The 25,074-nt window shown below is 32.0% G+C and overlaps 1 protein-coding gene across 1 annotated transcript in view; it reads left to right on the forward strand.

Moving 5' to 3' along the window:
* Positions 1-25,074, forward strand: part of LOC148625134 (uncharacterized) — a 68,138-nt gene that overhangs the window by 36,429 nt on the left and 6,635 nt on the right. Inside the window, exons 58-93 of the mRNA XM_088568442.1 lie at positions 38-151; positions 887-1,114; positions 1,335-1,451; positions 2,057-2,176; positions 2,617-2,736; positions 3,093-3,206; positions 3,951-4,064; positions 4,318-4,440; positions 4,867-4,989; positions 5,480-5,593; positions 5,891-6,004; positions 6,954-7,067; positions 7,474-7,587; positions 8,072-8,185; positions 8,541-8,660; positions 10,373-10,489; positions 10,712-10,828; positions 11,042-11,155; positions 11,580-11,693; positions 12,057-12,170; positions 13,049-13,162; positions 13,478-13,594; positions 14,237-14,350; positions 15,060-15,175; positions 15,662-15,732; positions 16,184-16,478; positions 16,948-17,018; positions 17,284-17,563; positions 18,141-18,211; positions 18,558-18,745; positions 19,213-19,325; positions 20,366-20,433; positions 21,082-21,320; positions 21,854-21,966; positions 22,328-22,413; positions 23,129-23,382. Of these exons, the coding sequence (XP_088424568.1) occupies positions 38-151; positions 887-1,114; positions 1,335-1,451; positions 2,057-2,176; positions 2,617-2,736; positions 3,093-3,206; positions 3,951-4,064; positions 4,318-4,440; positions 4,867-4,989; positions 5,480-5,593; positions 5,891-6,004; positions 6,954-7,067; positions 7,474-7,587; positions 8,072-8,185; positions 8,541-8,660; positions 10,373-10,489; positions 10,712-10,828; positions 11,042-11,155; positions 11,580-11,693; positions 12,057-12,170; positions 13,049-13,162; positions 13,478-13,594; positions 14,237-14,350; positions 15,060-15,175; positions 15,662-15,732; positions 16,184-16,478; positions 16,948-17,018; positions 17,284-17,563; positions 18,141-18,211; positions 18,558-18,745; positions 19,213-19,325; positions 20,366-20,433; positions 21,082-21,320; positions 21,854-21,966; positions 22,328-22,413; positions 23,129-23,382 (4,749 nt within the window). The remainder of the gene's footprint in view (positions 1-37; positions 152-886; positions 1,115-1,334; positions 1,452-2,056; positions 2,177-2,616; positions 2,737-3,092; positions 3,207-3,950; positions 4,065-4,317; positions 4,441-4,866; positions 4,990-5,479; positions 5,594-5,890; positions 6,005-6,953; positions 7,068-7,473; positions 7,588-8,071; positions 8,186-8,540; positions 8,661-10,372; positions 10,490-10,711; positions 10,829-11,041; positions 11,156-11,579; positions 11,694-12,056; positions 12,171-13,048; positions 13,163-13,477; positions 13,595-14,236; positions 14,351-15,059; positions 15,176-15,661; positions 15,733-16,183; positions 16,479-16,947; positions 17,019-17,283; positions 17,564-18,140; positions 18,212-18,557; positions 18,746-19,212; positions 19,326-20,365; positions 20,434-21,081; positions 21,321-21,853; positions 21,967-22,327; positions 22,414-23,128; positions 23,383-25,074) is intronic.

Consider the following 25,074-nt stretch of genomic DNA (forward strand, 5'->3'; position numbering starts at 1 on the left):
ATTAATATTATATTATTATTTTCAAAATGTTTTATAGACTTTAATGAGTGCTCCAGAAATCCCTGTAAGAACTCAGGAACTTGTAACAACCTGATTGGTTCATACATGTGTAGCTGTCTGGATGGATGGCAGGGACTGAACTGTGATGTTGGTAAGTAACTGGCTGGATGGATGGCAGGGACTGAACTGTGATGTTGGTAAGTAACTGTCTGGATGGATGGCAGGGACAGAACTGTGACGTCAGTAAGTAACTGTCTGGATGGATGGATGGCAGGGACAGAACTGTGATGTCGGTAAGTAACTGTCTGGATGGATGGCAGGGACAGAACTGTGATGTCGGTAAGTAACTGTCTGGATGGATGGCAGGGACAGAACTGTGATGTCGGTAAGTAACTGTCGGATGGATGGCAGGGACAGAACTGTGATGTTGGTAAGTAACTGGCTGGATGGATGGCAGGGACTGAACTGTGATGTTGGTAAGTAACTGGCTGGATGGATGGCAGGGACAGAACTGTGATGTTGGTAAGTAACTGGCTGGATGGATGGCAGGGACAGAACTGTGATGTTGGTAAGTGGTTACTTCCCCTGACGTAGAGGATTTATATGAGTTTGTTTACAGTTTTGACCTAATGGCATCTTTTCCATGCATATGCATTGTTCATAACTTTGTGGACTTTTTTAATTCCATATGGAAGAATTTCAAGAGAATTATTATGTTATAAAAAATTTAAAAGCTCAAGATGTATGTGTTGTTAAAGTTATTGAAAATAATTTGAAGTATATAGAACACACTGAATGCTAAACTAGTCATATTATAATTACAAATCTAGTCAAATGTTACTTCTATATGAAAAGAATGGTTTCATTTTCTCTGTTTTTTTTTCAGATAAAAATGAGTGCCTAAACAACCCATGTTTACATGGAGGTACTTGTAGGAATCTACAAGGCAATTATGAGTGTATTTGCCCTCAACAATGGACTGGTAAAAACTGTGAGGCTGACCTGGATGAGTGCCTACAGATTACCTGTTACAATGGTGGAACTTGTACTAACTTGGATGGGTCATACCAGTGTAACTGTCCTCTTGGATACACTGGAGACTTTTGTGAAATTGGTTAGTAAAGTTGATATTAACTGACAGTTAATTATACATGTGTAGTTAAAGACATGGTAGGGTTATTACACATGTTTTTAATCAATTTTGAATTATTTTTCTCATTGCATCATTCTCTTGTTTATTTTTCAATGTGTTAATTTTGTTATCTCTCCATTTTATGGATAATGAAGTCACAATGTTTTTTTTTTACTAAATAATATTGAATGTTTACTTTCAGATGTAAATGAATGTCTAACCATCCAGCCATGTAGACATGGTGGTACATGCTTTAATATGATGGGAAGTTATCGTTGTCAGTGTACAGCTGGCTGGTATGGAACAGATTGTGAACTGGGTTAGTTCATTGTATTGTATAATGGGTGCAGTGTTCTCCCTAAGCTTTACAGATACTATTCTGGTAACCCCTGAATTTCAATAAAGCATCTTGCATCTTAACATTATAGCATCACATTTGTATTTGATAATATGGGAAGTTCTTGTAGGAAAGTATCCTGATAAAAAAATAGAGCATCAGAATAATGTGATGTTATATGGCCATGGGAAGAGCACTGGGGCATGGTGTTACATGGCAGTGGGGAGATCACTGGGGCATGGTGTTGGTCAGAATAATGTGATGTTTTATGGCAGTGGGGAGATCACTGGGGCATGGTGTTGGTCAGAATAATGTGATGTTATATGGTAGTGGGTAGATCACTGGGACATGGTGTTGGTCAAATACTGTTTATTTTTTGGTTGAAGGTTTTTTTTTTATTGTACAATACAAGAAAAAAATGAATGGGAAAGTTTACACTTTTAATCTTTATCAATTTTTTCTGTTTATAAAATCATATGATGGCTACTACAAAATACTAAAATTGAATAGTATTATCTGGTGTAAAATCAGTTTTAACTATTATTTTATGCCTTGGATTATCATAAATTGCTGAAACTGTTTTACAGATCGAGATGAATGTACAAGTGTCCCCTCCCCTTGCAGGAATGGAGGTACATGTATCAACAATGATGGATCCTATACCTGTCTGTGTACTGAATTCTGGAAAGGACCATACTGTGATATTGGTAAATTACATTGTATAACAGTGAACCCTGTTTAAATTGAACTCTTGTTTGAACAGCATGTAGTGTTCAGTTTAGGAATTGGTATTTGGTATACACAGGTTCAGCATGCATTGAAACTGAAATGAAGAGATTTCAAAAGATGTCTGCTATAGACAGGTTTCTGGTTTATTAAGGGTCCAGTTCAGACACTACAATGTTTTTTATGAGCTGATTCACAAGTTAAAATTTACTTTAGATTGATCCATTGTAAGTTTTTGTCCCAACCTTGAAAATTGAATAAAGCTACATAAAATGTACATATGTTCTCTACTGTACCAATTTTAATTTTATTTATTATGGACAAAAATTGTGAAAAAATAGGGAATTTACAAAAGCAACTGTGGAAATATTAATATGGTTATGATAATATATTAACAATTTTAATTATGATACCATTTTAGATGTAAATGAATGTCTAAGCTCGAACCCATGTTCAAATAATGGAGTTTGTAGAAACACAGACGGTGGATTTTATTGTGACTGTACAGGCACTGGTTTTGAAGGAGATAGATGTCTCATAGGTGAGTTCTATAATCTTTGATATCTGAGAGAAATAAATGCTTTAATTGTCCTTATATTTTAAAAGTAAAATTTATGATATGTTCATTTAATTAAAAAATAACATGCATTTTGACTGGTTAACAGAGTTTTGTGTTTTATCATGTGACAGTGACACCATCAATGTTTTTTTTAATGATAAATTCATTAAATTTGAAACAAATCTTTGTTTGAAATATTTTTTCATTAAGTTCAAGAATATATGTTTTCCCTTTTAGAAACTGTATCCATGGAATTTAACTATTTGATCTTAAAAATGAGGTAATAAGTCAAATAAAAAAGGAATGACCAACATTGTATAGTATACTCTATATTACAGATAAGGATGAGTGTTTACTGAACCCATGTTTAAATGATGGTAGATGTATCAACACACCAGGATCTTATGTATGCCAGTGTTCTGCTGGTAGGACGGGACAAAACTGTGGAGTTGGTGAGTATTGTTTCCTGTCTGTTAGTCTGTCAGTGTTCCACTGGTGGGACAGGACAGAAATGAGGGGTTAGTGAGTATTGTTTTCTGTCTGTTAGTCTGTCAGTGTTCTACTGGTAGGACGGAACAGAATTGAGGGGTTGGGGAGTATTGTTTTCTGTCTGTCATTCTGTCAGTGTTCTGCCAGTAGGACAGGAGGAAACTGTGGAGTTGGTGAGTATTGTTTTCTGTCTGTTAGTTTGTAATTCTGTCCTGGTTCACTGGGTTAGACAGGATAAAACTGTAGTGAGGATTTGTGCATGTGTTACTTCAAATCTTTAAATCTAGTGTTATGTCTTGATAGTTGCATTTAAGTATCAGTCTTTATAAAAATCATACAGGTGATTCATGCATATCAAACACCGACAGAACTCACTTACATTTCTTATTTCGAAACCGGTTTAGACCACATATAAAATGTATGGTTTTCAAAAAAATACATTTGAATACAGAAGGACTTAAGTTACGTAAATTATAACATATGTAGAACAAAAAAGCATTGTTTGGTTGGTTTCTACACCATAAATCACCTTTACCATAGGCACTGTCTGAACTTTATATAGACTGGTATTTAAATATTTTTTTATAGTCATTGCTACATTTTCATTTGAGAAAGTTAAAACAAAATCTCAAGATTTGGGAACAAAAACTTTGTGATGGATACTTGAATACTTTGCTTTATAATGTATAAAAATTGTTTTGCTTCAGATGTGGATGAGTGTCTGACCAATCCATGTCTCCATGATGGTATATGTACCAACACCATGGGATCCTTCACATGTACTTGTAATGAATACTGGAAGGGGGATGAATGTCAAATAGGTTAGTACCTCTATAAATATGTAAAATTTACAGTTTTCACTGCCTGATATTTTCTTTCTTAGGCTACTGCCATAATACCAAAAAATATAGGCAATTTCCAGCAGCCTAATGCCAAAATGACTTGACACCTATAAGTACAATATAAGATATGAAATGGATTACAGGATTATAAATGTACAATTTTTCCAGTTTTGTTGGTATTAGAATGTTCATTAGCTTGAAAGTTGAGTATAAATTAGTATTTTTGTTGTAGATGTAAATGAATGTATCGAGTTGAACTATCAAGTCTGTTTGAATGGTGGTTTCTGTATAAATCTGGCTGGTAACTTCACATGTCAATGTCCACCAGGATTCTCTGGTCATAGATGTGGTGTAGGTAAGTATCCAGAGTATATTATTACTTCAAATGACATTGACATAGGTACTGTAATGACAATTTGGAAGTGTGAGTTACCTAACGGATATGACTTTATAAAACACTTCATTCATATATATATTCTTTCTTAAGGATAGCTGTAGTTAAGATATGTAAAAATCAAGCATTTGATCATGCTATCAATTTTTAATGTGAGTAAAAGTTTTTATAATTTTAATTAGTTAAATGTAAAAGGGAAAATTTACATTTTATTAAATTAAAAATTGTGGGTAACCCCACTTACTTACTTTCCAAACATTTATGCATTGATAGTAATCAGATATTTTTCTGTTTATAGATTGATATATAAAGTTTTCCTGTAAGTTCTAAAGATTTCACAACTTATACAATAAAATTGTAATAATGGCTCTCTATTAATTTCCATAGATAAAGATGAATGTCTGTCAGTTAACGGTAACCCATGTCTTAATGGAGCTAGTTGTATCAACACCGAGGGATCATACATGTGCCAGTGTCTCCCAGGATGGACTGGTACAAACTGTGATGTTGGTAGGGAATATTTATTCATTTCTACTATTAATTTTTTTTTTTAATTTTTGCTATTGTAGTTTTGTATTATGCTACTCTGTATTGTTTTTGTCAGAACTTGTTCATGTGAAGAATTTTACTTAAATTGAATGAAGAGAATGGATTTATTTAGTCCTGTTTAGATATACATGTAGGTAATCATAAACATTTTTGGTCATCATTATTTTTTATTTTTATTCAGTGTATGATTTATATAGATAAAACATGGTTATATTACCCTTTGTATTAAGGAAAGTAGGTCAGCTAGTGCAGATGTTGTGCAAGAAAATTATAAGACTGTCTGTCTGTCTGTCTATCTGTCATGGATTTATTTTCTTTTGTGTCTTTCATTGAAATGAATGAACCTTGCTCAATTATTCACCACAGTGTATACTTGTACATGACACATTTTCATAAATTAGATTTTTTTAAGTTGCTTGTGTATCTAAAACATGTTTGAATTTTATTTTAGACATGAATGAGTGTGTCAGTAGGCCTTGTCAGAATGGAGGAACATGTACCAACACAATGGGATCCTACACATGTGCTTGCTTACCAGGATGGACTGGTCCAATGTGTGAAATTGGTAAGTTTTCCCATCTCCTTCATATAGACAACATAACTTCTTCATTTCCCATTAATTTTAGATAATATGAGTATTTACTATGGAAAATCTTCATTGAATCATTACATGAACTCATTACTTGATTCCAGAAACTGTGATTTGATGCTCTATGTATTGTGATAAACAGTAAGTTCCCTTTTTCAGTGATGGGTATAGAATTTTATTGGTCGAAATACAATCAAATCTATTACCTCAGGAATGAAAATACTTTTACTGTGCATGTTTAGTCATAAAGGTTCGTATTGTTTTTTATTACAGATGTAAATGAATGTTTACAATCACCATGTGCCAATGGAGCTACATGTATCAATAGTGCTGGTTCCTTCTCCTGTCAGTGTACTACAGGTTGGACTGGTCCTAAATGTACTATTGGTAAGTCACTGGCATTTAAATAAGGGGTAGGTGTAACCTGTGAGAGGTAGGTGTAACCTGTTAGAGGCAGGTGTAGCCTGTGAAAGGAAGGTGTAACCTGTAAGAGGCAGGTGTAGCCTGTGAGAGGAAGGTGTAACCTGTAAGAGGCAGGTGTAACCTGTGAGAGGAAGGTGTAACCTGTAAGAGGCAGGTGTAACCTGTGAGAGGTAGGTGTAACCTGTAAGGGGCAGGTGTAACATGTAACAGGACAAAAACTGAATCTATTGATATCTTTATGCCTTTTACATTGCATTTAGTACAATGTTTTTTCTTCATGATTAAAAAGAAAATGTAGTTGTGAGGTATGAACATTTTGTTTTTGTTAAAGATAAGAAACTAGTTAAGATCCTTACTCTGTATTACATGTACAGGTTAACTTCCTGTCAGACTGAAATCAAGCTCTCGCTGCTTCACAAGTCATTGGTTAAATCTGTATTGCTTACCATTATGAGGACTTTGTTCTTTGTTAAAGTATTATGAGTTGTAATATGAGGAGAAGTAATGCTTACAGAAAACTTAAATAGATGATGACCCCGTCACCAAGTATTTAGGCCTGTCTTGGAAAATGAAAGAACTTAGTTTTTCACCTCTGCTCGAAAGAGTGGCACGAGTCACAGAGATGCAAACATTGAAGTTGTAAAGGCCTAATCACATGAAAAACATGCAACAAACAAAATGATGTGATGAAAGTCTACTTCCTTATACACAAATGCATCAGTTGGTTTAAAAAAAAATCTGGCTTCTTTCAAGATATTTACTGTGTATTGGGAAATAGAAAAAAATTATATGAATCAATTTATAGATATTTAGTTAATAAAATTTCTGGATTTAAAACACAAGTAAAACAAGACTTAAACAGCATTGTATATAATTTAGTTCATTTGTTTACTCTCATTTTATTACATTTCAGATCTGAATGAGTGTATTAGTTTCCCATGTCAGAATGGTGGGACATGTAACAATATTGATGGAGGATACACCTGTATCTGTCCACCTGGCTATAGTGGACAGAACTGTATTGGTGGTATGTTTGTTAGATACTTAATTTTACTGTTACAGCAAATAGTTCGACAATTTGTCTTTTAAATGCATATATATTTTCTTAAGAATACTATAAGTGTTTTCACACTATAAAAATTCCAAACTGTACCAGGTTGTACCACTAAGTGTTATACCTATGTTCTATAATTCTAGATGGATTTCTGTGGAAGTACTATTGTTCATGTGGTACCAATTTTCGTGGTTTTTGTGGGTAGGCCAAACCATGAAATTTGGTTTCCAACAAAAATGGAGATTTCCGTTGATGTGTATACTGAAAACCCCAAAACCATGAATTCAAGGAACCAATAATTTTGTTTCTTCCCTAATTCATGAAGAATTGGTATCCATGCATTAAAGTACTTTCACAGTACATGAATTTCTTTCTATAGATGTTGATGAGTGTTTGACTGCTAATTGTATGAATGGAGCCACCTGTGTCAATACTGCAGGATCATTCCAGTGTATATGTGACAGTGGATGGAAAGGACCTTTCTGTGAAATTGGTGAGTAAAGTCATGAAAATCTTCGTTGAAAAGTATGAAAATAATGTAAATTATGGTTATTTTACATAATGTCTAACTTTTTAAAAGGGAATAGTTTTTTTATTCCTTTAAGTTTAAAAAAAATACAATCTCTTGCCAGTTTTTACTGGAGTCTGAGTTTCTCATTACATTTGTTGCTTTGTCATATTATTTTGGTTATTTTATGTTCTTTGTTGTGTTTGTCTGTTTTCCGTGTCTGTTCTTTGTCCCTGGATTACATTCTTTTGATTTCTGCTAGAATCTTGGTTCCCTTGATTACTCTGGCTAATTTTTTAAGAATGATATAATCTCTTGTGTTTTTTAATGAGTTTAAGATAGGCAAAGTTATTTAAATATTTGTGCCACCATTTAAAGCTATAAATAAAGTTTAAGAAGCTCCCTATTTTGACTAAAAATCATGAGATGTTTAGATTTGTTTCTTATTGTCTATAATCTCTCTTTACAGATATAGATGAATGTCTACAGAATGTGTGCTACAATGGTGCTACATGTGTCAATGTCCTTGGAAGCTATAATTGTATATGTCCTCCTGGATTTACAGGCAATGGTTGCTCGTTTGGTAGGTTATGTTACAGTCAAGTTGTCTGTTATCCAAAATGAAAACAACTTATAAATTTTCTCTTTTTTATGAAATATAACTTTTTTTTAGATTTGACTTTTCCTGCTTGCATTATCAGCATTTTGAATTTAGCATATGAAAATGATATCCCCTGCCAGTTTTAGTCATGGATTAAGTATCGAAAGTATGCTTTTATGGATGATGTTGAAAGTAAATCTTTGTTTAACTTGTTACTTGAATATTTTTGGAAAGATGTTAGATCTAAAGAAAAGGAAGATTTTTCATACAATCATTTATCATTTTTGAAGTTGTGTGTAGACAATACTGTAACCATATTTTTATTTCATTATTTCAGATATCAATGAATGTAATGAGTTTATAGGAATCTGTCAGAATGGTGGACAGTGTGTGAATACCATTGGTAGCTACCGTTGTCAATGTCCAACAGGATGGACAGGAACCAATTGTACTGAAGGTATATATTTATGCAGTTCTGTCACTATTGAATTTATGTTTCACCAACAAAAGTGGGGGCCTGTTGAAATTTGGTCTGTGTGTCTGTTCCACTGACCTCAAGTTATCCTGAGATATTTTAATAAAGGTGGTATCACATCTTCATGGGTTTAGGCCACAATTGAAAATGTATTTGTTTGCACTAACGCGAATGACCGGAAAAAATGGGGCCATCTCTTAAAGATTTTTTTGGGGGTAAAAATGGAAAATTTTTTTTTTCTGGATTTTTTAGATTTTTTACATCTCCCGTCCAACTTTGTTCTGTGTGTTATTTTTTTCAGCATTTCTGAAGTCTTTGGTACTTTCCAGTGTAACCTATGATAACTTCTGAGTGGAAGTAGAAAGGTGGACAGATTTACGTGTAATACCACTATTTCTGATCTCCATTACTTTCTATGTTAAATTCAGCTTTTTATAAGGCTCAAAATTTTTTACATCAGAACAGATGGTGCTAGAGGGGTATCATTATGATGGTCATCCTTTACCTTAACTGTCATAAAAATATCAAAATACCTTATGCGCCTTCTAAGAAAGACCGGTAAAGTGAAAGTAGACAGGTGCAGAAATCACTACTTTCGTTTTGAAATTTAGCCATATCATGGGGCCTAGAGTTTTTGTTCAGAATTGTTTTACTCTACACTGAATAAAGAAAATGAAGTTTTTAGAGTATTGCTGATTCACTCGGCTTTCAGGTGACACCAAGTTTGTATACCTCTACTAAATAAGGAGAATGATAGGGTGCAATATTGGGACTACTTCGTGTCATTACAAACTACTTTCTTGTATGTGCAGGCGACTGGTTTCCGAAATAGCGGTATTACACCTATTATCGTTTGTCCGGCTAAAATATACTGAAAACAACAAAATCAAACTGTTGATTCAAAACAGATTTTATAGTTTTCTTACCAGTGCAACATGGAAAGATGTTTTTGATGATATAACAGAGCCTGATTAGATCAGACTTAAGAAAACTGACAGTGGTTCGTAACTGTGTCCAACAAGCTCAACAATAAGTCTATTGTGTTTGAGCCTGACTTTGAGGATGAGATCGGTGTGGTTCAAATAAAATAGTTCAAAGTTCTTGATTTTGTTAACAAAATGCAATATCAAGTAATCATTCCATGTAGTCAAAGAAAAGAGTATTTTTCTTTTCTTCAACATCATTTTCCAGGACAGTTGATTGAATGATGAAAATCAGGGTTGGGTTAGTGCAAACTGAAATATTTTTAATTGTGGCCTTATGTACATATTTACCCTAAATTATAGTAACTTAAATGAAATTCACACATTTTTTTTTCGTCAATATAAAAGTGAAGTTTTTATTCAGTAGACTACAATTTGAAATCAAACTATATACATCATTGCAAAGGGCAGATTCAAAGAAGAATTTTATTACAGCGAAACCTGTATAGAACAAAAACTTTTTTGACCTAAGGATTTATCCATTTATTGTGGGAGTTTGGTTTATACTGGGCTAAAATTTATTGAATTGATATAAATGGACTTAAGAAGATGTCTGGCTTACACAGGTTTCAGATTGATCCAGGGTTTGGTTTGGACAGGTTTCACTGTATTGTATCTATAGTAAAGGAAATGAAAATATCTTGAAATGATAGGAAATTATCTATGAAAATTTTTGCATAAATCAAATATATTTTCATAATCACTTTGTAGATGTGAATGAATGTCTGACTCGAAACCCATGCCTTAATGGAGCTACATGTAACAACATACCAGGATTGTATGAATGCCTGTGTATGCCTGGATGGAGAGGCAACAAATGTGAACTTGGTAAGTCTGAAATTCATTTATTATTACTTTAATCTTAACAAATCTCAAGAAGTTTCAAGATTCCAGCTGCAAACATTGACTTGTGCCAGTTGTTGCAATCTATGGCATTGTTTTTTTCTATTATGGACACTGTACTAGAAGTTTGAGAAAAAAATGAAAATACATGTATAAATGGGTTGGAATGAAATCTAACTTCAATTTATTTTTCATTTTCATTTTTAGATATCAATGAATGTGAAGATCTTACACTGTGTATGAATGGAGGTTTCTGTATGAATACGCAGGGTTCTTATCAATGTCAATGTGCCCCAGGATGGACTGGTGCTAATTGTGAAGTTGGTAAGTGTAGATTATAGATAGTGTGATACAGAGGGTATATGGTTTTAAAGGTTTTTCATTTTAAATTTCTTTCTTAAGAATCTAAAAGGGGCTTTTTATTTTTAGTTGAAATCAATTGTGTATATACTTTGTAATGAAGTAATCTGAGAGAAAAAATTGTGCTATTGTTAATTTTTACTGGTATTATAGTTTTAATTAGATTTTTTTCTTCAGATATTGACGAATGTTTACAGAGTCCATGTTTGAACCTGGCTATATGTACAAATACACCTGGATCATACCAATGTCAATGTCCACCAGGGTTTACAGGTCAAAACTGTGGCATCAGTAAGTTTGGAATAGTCCATATGTATAAATAATGAATGAACAGATTGTTTATTCATTAGTCAGTTATCACTAATTTTTCTGTGAAGTTGCAACAACATTATATTTCTTTCTTTTATTCTTGTTTCTTTAATTTTGTTTTTTTTTTCTCCCTGGTGGTATTCTCTTTTAAAATTTAAAATATATTTGTTTATTGTTTGCCATCCCTGCAACACTCATAAGAATACTCAAGGAGGTTAAAAAAACCATTGTATGTTGTGTCAATTTCAAAAGACGCTAGATTTCAGCTTTAAAAATAAACAAATGTAGTTTCCAATTTAATGCATGATATTTTAGTTATTTATTCACTTAAACCACAGAAAAAGTTTTGAAATAGGAAAATGCCTACATTAGACTACAGTTATTTTAATGTTATTTTTTTTTTTAGATATCAATGAATGTCTCCAAAACCCATGTTTGTTTGGAGGTACCTGTATAGATACTGTCGGATCATATGTCTGTAGATGTCTCCCTGGTAGAGGAGGTCCCAACTGTAACAATGGTAGAAAATTAATTTTGAATTTAGACCCAAAAAAAATAATTACTATCTTTTATTTGACGATGAACTTTGACTGTTGAAAGTAAGTGTTTGTTCCTCTTAATGGTATATTTAAAAATTTTATGCCATTGCTTATGTTGCCATTTTAGTTTCTGAGTAACATAAGTTGCAGTTAGTATAAAAGCTTGTTTTATATAGTTAATAGATATATTTAATATATCAAATTTTGTATAAGCATTTTGTCAGAAAATTATGTCCATATTTAATCCAAAGAAGATGAATGTAATGAAACTGTCAAGTAATAATTTTCTGTTTAGTACCAGTAACTTTGATAAATATGAATTGAAATTTAATGTTGTATTACAGATACCAATGAATGTGAATCCAGTCCATGTTTCAATGGTGCTACCTGCGAGAATTTGGAGGGATCATACAGATGTATCTGTCTCCCAGGATTTACTGGAATCAGATGTGAAGGGAGTAAGTAACCAGATAATAGAGGGAGTGGGTGTTGGGGGTAGCACCTACATGATTGTGCTATAGTTAGTGTCTTGGTTGCTGTGGTTACTTTTAAAAGGACAGTAATGTATACATGTAGTTGATCTGCTAGAACGTTAAACTGTATTCTATAGCCTTTTTAACAAATTTGTCTCTTGTGAAAAAAAAATCCACTGACATTAAAGTATGTTTAGTATTATCTTCTGTCTTCTTGCAAAATCATGCAGTCATATATGTTTTCAATTGACTACCATTGTTTAAATGATGTAGAAATAATATATTCAAAATATTTTAAAAGAATTTTTTTACATAAAAATTTGTATGGTAAAATTAAAAATATGCTGTAAAAAACTATTTTCAGAGGGAGATAATAACCCCCCCCACCAGTATTCTTTTTGAAATATGAAAGAATGTCAGTTAATTGTTCTTTATATGAAATTATAAGAAATTTTGTCTACTAGTTATTTCATTGTATGCAAAATAAATTCCATGTAAAATGTGAAATATTGTCTTTATTAAGCCCAATTATCTGGAAATCAAGTTCAGTGACCTTTGTTTTTATACATTAAAATTATGAAGTATATTCATGCAAGGTCATCTTTGAGAAAAAAAGGAAAATCTATCTACTAGAATTATAAGGTATGATTTATCCTAAGAATAAGAACATGATGTGTGGTTCAATTTATCTGTCTCTAAATAGTTCTTACATGGGTTTAGAGATAGTTAAGAGGGAAGGGATGTAGCAAGGGACATACATGCATTACTTGATTTTTAAAAACCATTGAGGTGTATATAAATGGACTTTCGTACATGTAGCTAACTGAATGGCACTGTTTCTAACATCTCTATGCCTCTTCCAGATGAGAATGAATGTCTGACCATGCCCTGTATGAATGGTGGTACATGTTATGACAATGTAGGATCTTATTCCTGTGTATGTACTCCAGGATGGGAAGGTCCTACTTGTACTATAGGTAAGAATTTTCTTTAAAAATATAAATGTATTCATACCTTAGTTTGTGGATTAATGTGTGTATACCTGACACTCATGTGATTGTATTTTTTATTTGCCTAACAAAATTTACCCTCAAAGTGTTGGGCTTATCTCCTACAACCTAAAATTGTAAATCTTTTCATATGTTTGGTATTTAAAGCCTCATTTGCACAGGAGCACAAATTTACTCTTGTACAATTACAAACAATCATTGTTTTGGTGTTAAAGGTATGATTACTACTTACAATTTCAACTCTAGCTAGATCTATAGTCAAATGTGTAATTTATATTTCAGATGTTAATGAATGTGTACAGTTTGCTCCATGTAAAAATGGAGCTACATGTATGAACACACAGGGTTCTTATGCATGTCAATGTATGCCAGGCTGGACCGGTACTAACTGTGACATTGGTGAGTGTTGTATTATGGGTATTATTATACAAGGATAAAAATTAGCAGTAGCCCAGTAGCCGTTGGCTACTAGATTATGAGCTGGTCTACCAAATTTTTGGGAAAATATGGTCTGGGCTACCATCTTGTATTTCCTATTATTTACCCCTAGTGAAGCAGAATTTATAAACAAGGTTCTAATTTTCATGATTTTGTTGTTTGTCAGATGCATAATTCATGTTTCTGATTACATGTTTTATTTCCATTGAAGCTAAAATGCTCTAAAAAGAATATCCATTTTGGAAATTCATAAATACGATTTTGACAAGCCATGAAAATTGACATCTATTTTGGTGATTTTTAAAGAAAATTTGTGTATGTATTAATCTATACTAGTATTATTAAGTTTATTTTTCAGCCAAATAAATTCTGTTTCCAAATCAAAATGGTTTTGAAGTCATTCAAGTTGTCCATACTGGAGTTGATTTGTAAATTTACAAAGAAAAATAGTTTAAAAGGATAGCTAGATAAGTGAATTGTTTATATTTTGTTGTTTGCTTTCGAGTTACTTATATTACTAACTAAAGTAACATTGTGTTGATATTTAATGCTAATTCGTTTTTGGTCCAGAAAGCTTATGTCAGTTTTATTCTGTGTTTTCAGATATTAATGAATGCTTGACTAATCCATGCCTTAATGGTGGAACATGTGTTAACAACATAGGAACATATCAGTGTATCTGTCCTCCAGATTATACTGGACCTAACTGTGAAGTCAGTAAGTATTGGCAAAGAGTGAATAATCTGTCATATGTCCAATTCCTTAGTGGTTTACCTTAAATGGACTACACTTTTCCTAACTGTGAAGTCAGTAAGTATTGGCAAAGAGTGAATAATCTGTCATATGAGCTGTCCAATTCCTTAATGGTTGGCCTTAAATGGACTACACTTTTCCTAGCTGTGAATTCAGTAAGTGTTGGCAAAGAGTGAATAATCTGCCATATGTCCAATTCCTTAATGGTTGGCCTTACATGGACTACACTTTTCCTAACTGTGAAGTCAGTAAGTATTGGCAAAGAGTGAATAATCTGTCATATGTCCAATTCCTTAATGGTTTGCCTTAGATGGACTACACTTTTCCTAGCTTTGAATTCAGCAAGTGTTGGCAAAGAGTGAATAATCTGTCATATGAGCTGTCCAATTCTTTAATGGTTGGCCTTAAATCGACTACACTTTTCCTAGCTGTGAATTCAGTAAGTGATTGGATCTATGGTAGTAATCAATGAAAAGAACCATCTTTCTTCATTTTTTCTGGTGATAGACAATGTAATAATCTTCCTCATTACTTCATGGAGCAGTAGGAAGAAAAGGCAACTCCCTCCTCATTTGTTTTATTGAAAAATGACCTGAGACCCAAGAAATTAATTTGAAGGGCCTTATCAAATAATTTTTATTCCTATATGTGTATGATTCTTTTTCTATTTTAGATATTCTGACTGGATTTAAGTACAATTTTAAGGTATTAAACATGACCTGGACACCACAGCTGATGGACAACACCAGTGCAGAGTTTATCTATCAACAATCTGCTTTTTGTCAAGATGTAAGTTATTCTGTATATATATAATCAAGTGTTTACCTGTGTAAACAATGCACTTTTAAACTAAAGACTGTGTTCAGTTGCGTCAGGTTTTTTGGAAAACCAACATTCGAAATGCATTGAAACTAACATACATGTATAGATGAATAACAGAACATCTTTGGTTTAGACATGTTCCTGTTTATACAATGTTCGGTTCCACAGGTTTCACTATACAAATTCCATTCAAAGAGGTTAAAGTGTATTGGCCTAAGAATGTCGTTAAACATTCACAATCTGAAAAATACAAAAAATTACTTGCAGTGGTTGTTGAATTCAATTTCCATATAAGTAGTTGGTTTATTTCATTATATCCCCACTCAGAAGGAGTGTGGGCTATACTGTTTTACACTTGTCTGTGTTTTTATTATTGATCAGTCATTTCTATAACAATACTTGCATAAACATTTGAGTAGTTTTTTAAAATGTATTTTATTCTCAATTGAACAGGTTAACAGGATTATGAGACAATATCCACAGTTATTCCCTAACTACAAAGGTTGTAAAGTACATGAATTTGTGTAAGTTTTCTTTGTTTATTTACTAATATTACAACAAATGGGGAATAACAACAAAATAAGACAAGACAACATAACAAAAAAACCTTTTCAAAATTAAGAAGTACAGAAAAAACTGTGTAGTTACTTCATACAGATTCCACAAATTCATCTAGTATTGTTAACTGTAATTTAATTTTTTAATTGCTTCATAAAAGACTTGAATTAAATGTAGCATAGTTTTTTTTAAGATCTCGAAAAAAACTGGTAACATGAAAACCAATGAAGCTACATGTTATTTTTGAGATTATTAGTATTTTATCAGATATAAATCTATATTGTATATATAGAAAATTGATGAAGGAAGTTTAATAATATTTTGACTGTCTCTTATACTTTACAGTATTTACCGTGTTAACACAGACATGTGTGTTTTATTTTTAATAGTGAAAATTTAATTGATATTTTATTTTAGACGAGACCAACTAACAGGTCAAGTTGGAAATGTGAACTGGGAGGCCATCTTTACTGGTAACCAGCAACAAGGGTTATCTCAAACCATACAGGATACCTTGTTCAACGAACTACCACAGGAAATATGGGGTAACTCTAGAGCCATTAGAATTGGTAACTTGCTGATTTATTTCATGGATTACGAAACAACGAAAGCACAGCTTGATCTACAGGCTCTAAATCTTACATGGACTAATGACCTCCTCAATCCAAATTCCTTCTACTTCAGGCAGTATTCTCAAGCAATTTGTGCAGATGTAAGTGTAGAACATGTAGAATTTTTGTGAAACAGATTTTTAAAATATCAGAACAAATAATACAGTTCTAATAAAGTTTATTTATATTTCCCTTTTGTGAATGAATTGTAGCTGTTTTTAACAAAAGAATTTCATGAATGTGAACATTAAATCTGAGTAATACTACTAGATCTAGTTACATTAAGTTTTACATTACTTTTCTGTAGACTAATCCCCCCCCCCATTTGAGCCCCAGTCTATGGTTAATTGTGAAATTATGTCATCTGGTTGACCTGGTACATTGATATTCCCCATATCTTGCTTATATTTATTTATACCAAATGCACTTGTCCCTAAATAAATAACTTTAGTAAAAAAAAATACAACCAGAAGTCATTTCAACTAATTATGAATGTACTCCCTTAGATGCAAGTCATGTCATAAAAATATGATAATATATGTACTTGCAATTTTTTTTATTTATATTTAGATTGATGGTCTTATGCAAAGATTCAGATCACAGTTCCCTTCATATGTCAAGTGTAATGTGGTATCATTTGGGTATGTATCACTGTGCCATTTTTCCTCATTTTCACTTCTTTATCATGTTTTGAATCACAGTCAATGAAGAAAAACTTCAAGAAGTTTGACTTTTTTTTTAGAATTATAAAAGAAAAAACTTATTAACCTGTGAAAAGCCAACATTTTATACCTCTAAAAATTAAAAGGAAGAAAAGTTAATGATATTGCTTTGCCTTTCAATTCTGGAAGAAAGAAAAAAATCACAATTATGGCAAACTCAACAAATTGAAATTTGATTTTGCAGAAATAATCCTACTTCAGCCTCTATTGAGTTGACCTTTGAAGGTCAGCAGTTCAACCTTCAAGACAAGATTATGAACATGTTCAAGACAGAACTTCCTGAGGTCAGGTATCAGAATTTCCTTGGATACATGCTTGGCAACATTCTGTTCTTCAAGGACTTCTTCACTGACTTCACCTCTGTGCCATTGACCTTCAGAGTTTTGAATTTGACCTGGGATCAAAGGTTGGCTGATAAGAATTCTGCGATGTTCCAGGGACATGCTCAGTTGTTCTGTGCTGATGTAAGTTCTTAATGAGTGGGATATTTTGTGAACTCGACCATTTATTTAGGTGATTTGTATAGAGTTCAAAGTTTAAACTGAGATTAAGAACATGAATGGATGGACATAATACACGATTTTATGTGGTGGGATGATGCAAGTAGCCATCAGAAATTTTCATCATTAATCAATATAATGAAAATGGATATGGTGAATATGTCAAAGAGACAATAAGATCAATAATATGTTCAAGACTGAACTTCCTGAGGTCAGGTATCAGAATTTCCTTGGGTACATGCTTGGCAACATTCTGTTCTTCAAGGATTTCTTCACTGACCACCTCTGTGCCCTTGACTTTCAGAGTTTTGAATTTGACCTTGCTACATTTGTAGGAATACCCATGAAAAAAAAACAACAATGCAAAACAAAAATATCCTTGATTTATTAGGTTTAGATGTTTAGACATCTGAATGTGAAATTTACACCCACACAAAAATGATTGACAAGGAAATCACAAAAATAACACACTGCTTTACAGTATGCATTGTATTTATTTAATTAAAACAGTTGTCCTTCAAGAAGATGATTATTTTTTTAGGTTGACAGATTGTTGAAACAACATCCTTCATTATTCCCAGACTATGAGAGTTGCCAGATCACCCAGTTTGGGTAAGAATATTCAACATTTCTTAGATTTTATTTTTTATTTGGTCAAGTTTTCAGTGTTTAAGTCTTACAGTATGCTGCTTGGACACAGATAATTAAGACTCAAGGGTTAGAAAAAAAATAATAACTGAACTGTGTGAAACAAGAAAAGTAACATAGAACTCTTATATACACCAAAAATAGCAAATTATCTATTTTTTATATAAAAATTTCGGTGTTTTTATAAGAAATAAATGAGTATAGAAACATTTCAGAAATGCATTTGTAGGCATTTGTATTTTGTTTTTCATGAGTTACACAGATATTAAATATTTATAAAGGTTCTTACATGCATATTTTCTGATTTTAGAAATAATCCAGTAACTATAAGCATGGAACTGCAATTCTCTGGAGCTAACAAAGATATCATGACATTACAACAGAATGTAGCTGGAATGATGTTTGAGGATTTCCCACGGTTCAGATACTTGAATGCTATAGGTCATCTTGTTGGGGATCTCCTTGTTTACTATGATAGCTGGGAGTATATTCTGCATGGTAAGTCTAATACTATTTATTGCTGATAGCTTACTGACTTACTGTGAAATATACCATATGCATATGAGACAGCAATTTAAGGATCTTCTTCTTTAAAATTTCCAGAGAGCAAAAATAGACAAGATATTTTCATTGATGCTGTACATGCAAATTGTCTGTGGCTGTTTATAAATGTATTTGTTTAAGGATTTTTTTCATTAGAGTAGGGAAAATGTTATTACATCCATAAAAATCTGCCTAAACTTAAATATTTATGTAATAATGCTTATCCAGAAAATAAGTTGTAGTGTTGATTTGAAAATCCAGAGCAGTGTTTGATTTGACAAAATGTAGAATTGAATCTAAACATGGGATTTTTAGAAAAATGCAGAAGTGTATTTGAATGTACACTGATGACTTTTTGTGAAACTGACTGCAGGACATACATGTTGGATTTTTTTCTAATATGACTGTTTGTTCCATTGTAGATGCATGGTTGTCGAACATCACATATTATGTGTACAGTCTACCAAATGCAGCTGAATATCTCAACAAAGATTCCGCTGACTATAAAGAATTTGAGACCAATTTCTGTAATGATGTAAGTAAAATATTTAGAGCAAGACAGGAAATTATCATCCTTGTTCTTGTTAATATTGGGTTGAAAAGGGGCCAACGGAGTAGAGACTTTATCTGTTTGTCTATTTACCAACAGCGTAGAGACTTCATCTCTGTCTGTTTACAAACAGTGTAGAGACTTCACCTGTTTGTCTATTTACCAACAGCGTAGAGACTTCATCTGTTTGTCTATTTACCAACAGCGTAGAGACTTCATCTGTTTGTCTATTTACCAACAGCGTAGAGACTTCATCTGTTTGTCTATTTACCAACAGCGTAGAGACTTCATCTCTGTCTGTTTACAAACAGTGTAGAGACTTCACCTGTTTGTCTATTTACCAACAGCGTAGAGACTTCATCTGTTTGTCTATTTACCAACAGCGTAGAGACTTCATCTCTGTCTGTTTACAAACAGTGTAGAGACTTCACCTGTTTGTCTGTTTACCAACAGCGTAGAGACTTCATCTGTTTGTCTATTTACCAACAGCGTAGAGACTTCTTCTGTTTGTCTATTTACCAACAGCGTAGAGGCTTCATCTCTGTCTGTTTACAAACAGTGTAGAGACTTCACCTGTTTGTCTGTTTATCAACAGCATAGAGACTTTATCAATTTGCTATCAAAATTATAGTGATTCTACCAGTTGTATACCAGCTTGTCCTGTATAACAATTTTATTTATTATACCCCCTTATAGTGGTAGGTATATAGAGATAATCTGTCAATCCATCTGTCAGTCTGTTTATGTCTTCATTTTCAGATCTTATCTTCAACTGAAACAGCTGAATAGACTTTGATGAAACTTTCACAAATTCTTACTCACATTATTCCATTGTGGGCTATCATGTTTTCCATCTGAATGTAGGGTTTCCTGTATGGTTTCTGTGATTGGAGTTTAGGTGTAACCTAGTTAGCTTCAGTCACAGTTTCTTTAGCTTTATTATATTTAAGGACAATCCTGACAGTTTCAATTAACACAAAGTTTTTATGTGTGGCATAACAAAACATGTTTATCATTTTTTACAGATTGACAACTTCTTCCAAAACAGTGTACTAATGCAGAGATACTACAGATGTTTCTTTGATCATATTGCGTAAGTTTTATATATAGTAACATCAATAGGTCACCATTTTTAAAAAAAAAACTTTAGTAGTAGGTAAAACCTAAATGCTTTTTATTCTTTGTTATGATAACCATTATTATATCCCAACAACTAAGAAGGTCTATACTGTTTGAATCTCGTTCAACTGTCTGCAACACATTTTTCTGCAACTTTATGTCACAGCTACTGGATATTGTGACAGATGCATTATGAGGTGTGTCTTGTTGTTAGGTTTAATTGTTGACAACAACAAATTCCTGTTTGATGACTATATAAAGTTTGACTATACACTAAAATTGGGATTCAGGTGGTATCACTAGGCATTGCCTCACAGATTTCTTGATTATTTTATGATGATTTTCTGTACTAACTAAAAAAACAATTCAATGGTCATAGTTGTATTCATGTTAAGGTGTAAACTGTTCAATCAATGATAGGATTGACCTGTGACCATTTCAGTTGAGGGGTTTCTTTAATTGATATCAGCAAAAACACACAAATGTAAATGTAAATTACCCTAAAACTATAGAATATAATGTCAATATTTTCATGTTTAGCTGAGCTGCTTCACAATAGCATAAAAGAAGCAGGTGACTGTTAGAATCGAAATTTCATTATTTGAATGTAATATACTTATAGGGCTGGTTCGCCGGACTATACACTGACATTCAGTCTAATATTCAACGGTACAGATGAGATTAGACAGGACTTAGTGAAGAATGCCATATCATCCCAGGCTGACACTTATCAGATAAGTGGTAACGACATGATGTTTATTGGAAACAACCTTGTCTATGAACTTGGAGGAAGTTTTGAAAACATTGCCATCAATATATCTGATTATCTGAAAGATATTGTTGGACCTACTCCTAGTCCAGGTAACCAAATTATAGGCTAAAGAAAACATTGTAATAATAATAAGTCACTAAACTTAATCATCAAAAAGTTTCTTTATTGAGTTAAATAAGATTAACATTTGTAGGTATCGAAACATTTCTTTTGTTTTAGATTTATTATGGTCTATTATTTTTATTTTACCACTTTAAAGGAGAGGTTTTAATATGTTGATAATTTTTTTTTGTGAAACTGTTCAACTTTAAAAGAACTTAAGTTTTGGGTCTTTTTAGTACAGTATCTTCAAAGTTTGTTATTGTTTGTTTTTGAGAATTCTGTAGTACCACACATAGATGAAGAAAAGGATGTATTGCACTTTATTGTAACCATGTAATGTCATAAGTGCTTGATGAAACTGTATACTTTTCGAAATACAATCGTTGATCTTTAGACTGAATAGAGGTTTAACTTGACGTTCTTGTCTTTTCCTAATCCATTTTAAAATATGACTGCTTATATATGCATTTTTTTTTTTTACTACATCAATATATTTATTCTTTTCATTCATTCTTTTCAGTGAAGACTGTTTACAATATGTCTTTTGTCTTGTTGAATTTCAACTACAACTCCCAGTTAGCTAATCCACAGTCCATGGAGTTCCAGAGACTGGCTAACAACTTCTGTGCTGCTGTAAGACAATTTTATCATCAGATAATATATATATTTTTACAAACTACATTTTTGTCAGAAGGCATAACTATTTCAACAAAGGCTATATAAATACAATACTTTTTTTGTTGTTTTTTTGTTGTTTTTAATTTTTTTTCAACATTATGTGTTTTCATTCTTAATAGCTTTAAAAAGACAAAAAATAGTTCATTGCAGATTTTGGTTCAAATTTTGACATATATCTAGTCAATAATTATTTACTTCTTTGAAATATAAGCAAAGATTAGTATTTGGAAGGTGAAATGTTTTAGGCCACTGTGACTTAGGGATATTCTTCAACATGAATAATTTTGAAGTTGACATTTTATGTTTTATATTTCAGCTAAATGTCACTTATGGACCAGATTCATCTGGCAAACCAAGACCATCATTTGAAGATTATGAAAATTGTGAAGTTAAGGCATTTACGTAAGTTTTAAAATTAATATTGTTCCTAAATGTGACAAAAGTTTGCCAATATCATTTGTACATTAAGCAGCAATTGAAGTAACAATGAATAAACAGTCTGCTTAAATAAAATGTAATTTTCATGGTCCTTGTTTTATACTGACCTGATGAAGCTAAAACTGTTACTTTTATATCAATACTAAAAATTTAGAAATAATTAAGTGAATTTGATATAAAATGTTTTTTTTTCTCAGCTAGATGTTATATTATTTTTTTTGCAATATGGAGGAGTGCTACTTCAGTATGAATTCCATTCTGCATGTTCAAATGCTTGTGATAGTACCCCATTCCATTTCCCCTTTAAATTTATTAATAATTAGGAGATAACTGTATTGTATTAAAAGATATGGAGATTTCAATCATGGATTTGATGGTAGCAAATTGAGTTTACTGGTGACAAGTAAGTGGAGCCAGTAAACAGATATTTGCATAGTTATCTCCATTCTAATGTAACTGTCAAATATACTTGTATAATTAACCATGAAATATTTAATAATGCTGCCCATGTGTAAAAAATATGCAACAGTCAATCGCGGAATTGATGCTCTGAAATTTACGAAATTTTTCAGTGAAATTCTACTTAACAATGAATGTTGCTTTCAGGTTGTTAAATTTACAGTACATGTTTCTGGTTGCTTCGTATTCATAATGGGAAAAAATCTTTCTTATTAAACAGGAGGGATTCCAGGAATGTAGATAAGGTCAACTTCATCTTAACGTTTAGAGGTGAACAGGATCCAACCATGGTAACGCTAATAAAAGGATTGCTGATAGAAAATGCTGCAAGAGAGACAGTAGATGGTCAAATTACACTCCATGTTGGAGGACTGTACATCTTTGAGAAGGACCTTGCCATTGAACAGGCTACTGTCTCAGTGACAAGCACAGGTACTGGTGGAGCAACTAGCCCAACAACTACATCATCTGGAAGTAAGTGATTTATTTTTTTTTAAAGTTTTTTTTTCTATTTTTTTTTTTTAAATACTCTATAGAATGAAATGAAATGAAATTATCAGATATTTTTGTTTAAATAAAAAAAAGTGATAAAAGAATAAACACTAGCATTACATTGTGAAGACTATAGTAAAATTCAGTTAAAAGAAGTGATAATAAATTCTTACTTTGAAAAAAAAATGGTATCATTTTACATATTCAGTTAATACAAATACAAATATTCTGTTTCTATGACAATGAAAAAAATACACACACTCTTTTCCATTAAATTTGTTGTTGTATATTTATATATGTTAATTCAGAAATTTAGATTTTTAGTAGAAGTTGATTTTATGTAATATGATGTTAAAATGGTATACAAAATGATAAGAAAGTATTTAAATGAATTTGTTCATCATATTTCTGAATTTTCATATATCTTCCTGTTGTTTTGTGTATGAACTAATATTCATTTACTATGCAATCTGTTCTTGCTATATTATTACTATTTACACATTGCATGACACAATAAAACCTACATCAATCTATACAATTATTACATATGTATAAATTATATTACAAATATGTATACATTATTGCATGAAGATATAAAAGCTTACAAAATAAAATTACTTGCAACAAACTGCATGGGAAAATATGCTTCAAAGGAATGCATGGGATGTTTTATGTATGATATTGCTTTGGCTGTGACTCAGGATTTTTTAATTTTCTATGGAATAATTTAAAGTCTAGTGGGCTATCGATTGGATTTCATTAGTACAAATCCTGTTTTTATGAAACCTTGAATCATGTAAGTAGTGCCCTGTGTATAGTCCTTATGTAGAATCGTGATTATAAACTCCTCAAATGATGATGCATCTAATGAAATCAAATATATGTGTAATAAAAATAAGATACTTAATCCTATGATTAACTTGTTCCTTGGATACTGTATCTCTGGATTTCTGTGTTAAGTACAAATTTTGGAGATTTACTGTTGTGGTTTGATGTCTGTGTGTAATAAGGAACAATGATATGTCAAGGATTCATGAAATTTGTGAAATTGTATTACTCAAGAAAATAAGTTGTTTAACAGCATTTTGATTAACATGACCTCAATGTCAGTGTTATTCATCCTTACTGTCTATAATGGAAGAGAATAAACCACAACAACTTGAAGAATATACCTATAGAGGTGTCCTGAATTTTAGTTAAAGGTGGACATAAATATCCAATGATGGATGTATTTGACTAAGAAAGTCTCCTCAGTGTTTTAGTTAGATTACTTTGAAGACATTATAGTATCACCTTTTAAATTAATTTAATGACAAAAGCTAGAATGCAGTCAAACCAAGCAATATTTTGCATCCAAAAATTTTTTCAGAATTTGTGAGTGTCTGCATTTGCTTGAATATAAAATTGTAAGTAAAAATTGAAAACCTTGAAAAATTTTGTACATATATTTAGTCAGGTAATTTTGTTAAACCGGAAGTCTAATTTTTTTTATTTGAAATGATATTTTGATATAACTGTCCTTCCCTTTGTTAAAAATAATGCATTACTGCACTCCGTCCACTTGCAGTTTTCTACCTTTTCTAACATAGGCTAGATTTTTAACCAAGATACTTTCAATAAATATAACCAATAAAAGCTTGATTTAATTCAATTTCTTTCTTTTTTGTAATACTA

This window comes from Perna viridis, chromosome 2, assembly GCF_037379345.1.
Source record: "Perna viridis isolate PV_CMFRI_1.1 ecotype Kerala chromosome 2, ASM3737934v1, whole genome shotgun sequence".
In the NCBI taxonomy this organism is placed as follows: domain Eukaryota; kingdom Metazoa; phylum Mollusca; class Bivalvia; order Mytilida; family Mytilidae; genus Perna; species Perna viridis.